At 44.3% G+C, this 5000-nt stretch overlaps 1 protein-coding gene across 1 annotated transcript in view; it reads right to left on the bottom strand.

Moving 5' to 3' along the window:
* The window catches only part of cemip (cell migration inducing hyaluronidase 1), a 137120-nt gene that overhangs the window by 62493 nt on the left and 69627 nt on the right, over window positions 1-5000 (bottom strand). The window contains 3 exon segments of the mRNA XM_066648131.1: window positions 2444-2623; window positions 3059-3295; window positions 4067-4205. Coding sequence (XP_066504228.1) covers window positions 2444-2623; window positions 3059-3295; window positions 4067-4205 — 556 coding nt within the window.

The raw sequence follows: 5000 nt of genomic DNA, 5'->3' as shown, positions 1-5000 counted from the left end.
AGAATCCCACAGATGTTTGGAGGTTTCTGAAAAAAAAAGCAGAATCACGCCGATGTAAACAGAGCGTTTCAGAGTGTGCTGGGAGACGGCAGACAGCAGAGAAACTCGCAGACTCACAGACGCAGGAACAGGTGGATGGAGCGATGGCGGTCCAGCACCATTTCAGAAAAGTAGCACATAAACAAGGAAAAGGAGCAGCACAGATATTTTTACAAAAACAATTTAAAATTCATAGTTCTTTTACGATCACTGTGAAGTGAGCTCCCATCCACAGGTGGCACTGTTTTGTTAAATTTGATTGATATATACACACACAACTCAGGTGAAGAAATAATGAGTCTCATTTCAAGTATAGGTTGGTTGCTTTGTGTGATGTAGTTTAGCATTCATTTACTAAACCAGTGTGAATTATCCACGCTGTCTTCGTGAAAATTGTTTGCAAACTTTAAGAGCTTTAAGTCGTCCATCGCAGTGAGTGGGTTTCCACTGGTGACTTGTGATTTGAAGCCTGGAGCTTCGTTAGCCTGGCTAACTGCACCTGTCAGAGACATGCTAATAATCCAGCGCTAATAGGCAGCTGTTCGTGTTTTGACCCGGCAGCAGCGTCAGATAACAGCAGAACTCCGCTCCACTGACAGTGCTCCTCAAGTCGGAACAAAGTGTTCAGCTCGACTCAAAAAAGTCCTTCGTCTCAGCTCTGTTTTCTGCTCACTGTCACAGCCCTTCTGTCTCACGCTAGCTCACGATTCCTGAAATTGCTCGATAGCGTATTCCCTCTGCCGGCTTTGTTTCCGCTGCTTTCCTGAGGCTGTCGACAGAGCTATGAAAACACTCTCGGATTTGCTTCGTCAAAACCCCACATCATGCAAATCAAGAGGGGGATTTCTGGAGGAGAGGGCGTCTTTCGGCATGAGACCATCGAGGTCTAGTGCTTCTCAAGCGGTGAAGTGGAGGCCTAGAATCAACCCAAAAACCATCTGCTTCACTTTCTAACGCAGCATCAGATGGAAATCACAGATCTGCTGCTGATTGAGGAGCAGCTGCTGTGAGATTTTTCGAGGCTGAGCTTTGGAACGTTTTCTCCGAGCCCAATCACTCCATTAGAAATTATTTTGAGGGAAATGGAGAGCTGTTTTCCAATCAACAGTTATGAGGGGGACTTATTGCAGCACCTGTTTAAGGAGGATCCTTCTGGAAGCCGAGACGGGGAATTCAGAAATTTTGGGTTTCTGACAGCGGCGGCCGGCTCCAGCCAAATCCGAACAAAAACAAGGAGGGAATCTCGCACCTGATCTCGTCTGGGACAGAGGCCGATCCAAATCGGGAGTGGCCCAGCCTCATGCGGTTCAGGGCGATTTAGTGAGCACTTAGCCTTGCAGTGTGCACAGTGCTAATTGGAGGCCTGTTAGCTTCCATTACTTGTTTGCTACATTGGCCTTGTGGCTCCCGTTCAAATTAAAGGACCTGGCAACGTCTTCATGGGGACATTAGGCAGTCTGTCCAATCCCTGATGAAAGTATTACATGGCTTTAATGGCTTGTCTGAAAACAGAGATGATGAGGACACATCTTCAAATGGCTCATGAATCATTAATGAGATGCTTCCTGACCAGAGAATTAGATTTAGATTTTAACAGTTATATTGGAAGTGTTTACACACTGAAGATAATAACGGTGGAGTGATTATAATCCAGTATGAATCTGCAGTGTGTGGAGGGATTATAATCCAGTGTGAATCTGCAGCGTGTGGAGGGATTATAATCCAGTGTGAATCTGCAGCGTGTGGAGGGATTATAATCCAGTGTGAATCTGCAGTGTGTAGAGAGATTATAATCCAGTGTGAATCTGCAGTGTGTGGAGGGATTATAATCCAGTGTGAATCTGCAGTGTGTAGAGGGATTATAATCCAGTGTGAATCTGCAGTGTGTAGAGGGATTATAATCCAGTGTGAATCTGCAGCTTGTGGAGGGATTATAATCCAGTGTGAATCTGCAGTGTGTGGAGGGATTATAATCCAGTGTGAATCTGCAGCTTGTGGAGGGATTATAATCCAGTGTGAATCTGCAGTGTGTGGAGGGATTATAATCCCGTATGAATCTGCAGTGTGTGGAGGGATTATAATCCAGTGTGAATCTGCAGTGTGTGGAGGGATTATAATCCAGTGTGAATCTGCAGTGTGTGGAGGGATTATAATCCAGTGTGAATCTGCAGTGTGTGGAGGGATTATAATCCAGTGTGAATCTGCAGTGTGTGGAGGGATTATAATCCAGTGTGAATCTGCAGTGTGTGGAGTGTGTTCAGTACTAGCAGCTACTCCTTTATAAACTACCCACACTCCCACAGTGTTTTAAAAGGTTTGAGTTGGTGAACAGATACTAATCTCTCCTTGAGAGCCTCTGTACACCTTCCTACAGTCTTTTAACACCCACAGAATCGTTGAATACCTGAAGCCGAGCCGATGGAAGTGTCGACTGCCCAGTTTAGACAGAGCTTTTCTGGCCAAATCCTCCAGGTTGTTGGATCCTTCATCGTTCACCACCATGGCCAGGATCTGACCATCCTCCACCGCCTCCACATACTCCGCCAGTCTCCTGCTTTCATCCTTACTCCGATATGTATCAAACCTACACACACACAAACACACACAGACACACACACACAGACACAAAGTGGGTCAGAGGGATAAATCATTATCTGGCCACAGAAACGTCTGGAAGTCAACAAACATTCCAAACGAGTCTGGGCATGAAGAATTGCTCAGAGGACGGCCAAAGGTCAGGTCACTCCTCTCTTCTCTCTCTGATTAATATAATTTCACATCAGTTACGTCGACCCGGCGTTCCCGCCTAGGACCAGCGTCTGTGTTTTTGACTCTCAGATTATAATTCCCGTTTCCTGTTTTAATTACAACCGCATATTAAATCATCATCATCTGCTTTGTATTAAAATGCAGAAATAATGAACTGCAACTTGTTATGAAGCAAAACCGCATCCATTATCCATCAAAGACCAGCAACGACTACAACTCGCATCAGAGACGTTCCCTGAGTCACACCGACCTATCAGAGTGCAGCACCTCTCCGGTTTTCGGCTCCACCACGTGGACTATGATGCCCCTGTTGCCCCAGCTCCGCTCGAAGTGGTAGCTGTTCTCGTTGCCCTCTCCGGGATGGAGAGTTTTATTCAAGAACGTCCAGGACAACTTCTTCTGGCCGTGAATCTCCAAAACTCCTCCGGTTCCCACGCCAACGTACTTTCTCCCGAAATAACTGTGCTCCCCATCAGTGTCGTCAGCCCTGTTTAGAGAGAATCGGAATCAGCTTCATCACCATAGGAATCACTACTATATAACTTTTACACCACTAACTATAACTCTGGCATCTTACATCTGTTTGAAGACAAAGGACAGAAAGTAACACCACAGATATTCACACCATGTGTATGTTGCAATTTTATAACATTGGTTTGATTTGTAGTTATATTTCCAATCACTAAGCACGCGCCTGCCCACTAGGGGTGCTGTTATGTAATGTGCCAGAAGAAGAATCAGAAACAGTGCTGTAAACTGTGGTGGGAGTAGGTTATATCAGCGCTGCTGGGAATAAAACCCTACCACTTCTGATGTTCTTAGCATAGCCTAAGGGTTAGGGTTAAGGTCGGGTTTAGGTTTAAGGTTATGGTTAGCCTTACACTGTAAAAAATTTCTTGTAAATTTTACAGTAAAAGACTGGCAGCAGAATTCCCAGCCATTTACCGTATTTTTACAGGAACACTACTGTATTTCAAATTTACAGCATATTACTGTAATTGAATAATACAATAATTTACTGTAAATACTGTGATTTACAATAAAATAGTGTAGCAGACTCACTGTAAATTTACAGCAATTTTTTACAGTGTAGGGTTACACTCTTAAAACAAAGGTGCTACAAAAGGTTCTTTGAGTGATGCCATTGAAGAACCACTTTTGGTTCCATAAAGAACCATTTTTGCTCTGAGCTCTGAGCCTGAACACACTGCATTAGTGTTTTCCTCAGTGTACCGTGAGAACGAAGCTGATCGTTTACCTGCCGAAGAGGGAGATAGTGAGGCTTCCTTTATACGGACAGTCCGCGCTCCCGATGTGGAGTTCGCCTTTGTTTCCGATCCGAATGTGTTTGGCTCGTAGAAGGATGGGCAGATTTGTATCAGCTATCACCAGCTTCCCTGCGCAGAGCAATCACACCATATCACTGATACATTAACACAACTCCACCGGGCAGCTCAACACGCTCCGAGGAGAACATTAATCGCACAGGAGAGGGAGCTCTCCCTGTTACAGAAAGCTGAGGAAACACCAGGGATCTCTCAGTGACAAGGCCAACAACAAAAGAGCATAACTTATTTTCCACATGAATTTAATAACCATTTCTTTTCACTCTTTCATTGTGAAATGTTCCCTTTACAGAGCTTTCCCCCGAACAGCCCTGGGGCTGCAGCGCGAACCCAAACCTCCGCTCTCAGGTGGGACTCGTAGTAATCCCCCTTCGCCGAATGTGAGATCTGTACCTGGAGGTGAAAATCTGATTGCTTTTTTTCTGTTCTGAGACTGTGTGTGTTGCACAGTGCTGTGGGAATCATTTAGACACCTGAGAAAATGAGATTTAAAAAGCTATTAATCTGAGTGTTTATTGCCCAAAAATAACAATATAACCCTAATATTACAATACAATCCCATTACTCCAGGGAGTGTGATACTGTGTGTGTGTGTGTGTGTGTGTGTTGGTTTAACCCTTTCCACATCTCTCCTGGTGACAGTATTATCTGAGTTTATCATACAGTCCCTAGTTTTAGAGGTTAATAAATACTCAGAGGTGTTAAATCAAGTGTGCTGTTGATTTATGAAGTCCATACGATCAGGAGAACATCTGAAAACACACTTTGCTCCTCACACTCACTCACAACGCTGCTACTACTTTTTAGAGAACGAAAAATAATTTCACCGTTACTCTATTCATATTT

The sequence above is a fragment of the Hoplias malabaricus genome, chromosome 16, assembly GCF_029633855.1.
Source record: "Hoplias malabaricus isolate fHopMal1 chromosome 16, fHopMal1.hap1, whole genome shotgun sequence".
Classification (NCBI taxonomy): Eukaryota; Metazoa; Chordata; class Actinopteri; order Characiformes; family Erythrinidae; genus Hoplias; species Hoplias malabaricus.
Note: the sequence above shows the minus strand (reverse complement) of the source record. Positions and strands in the feature narration are given on the sequence as shown.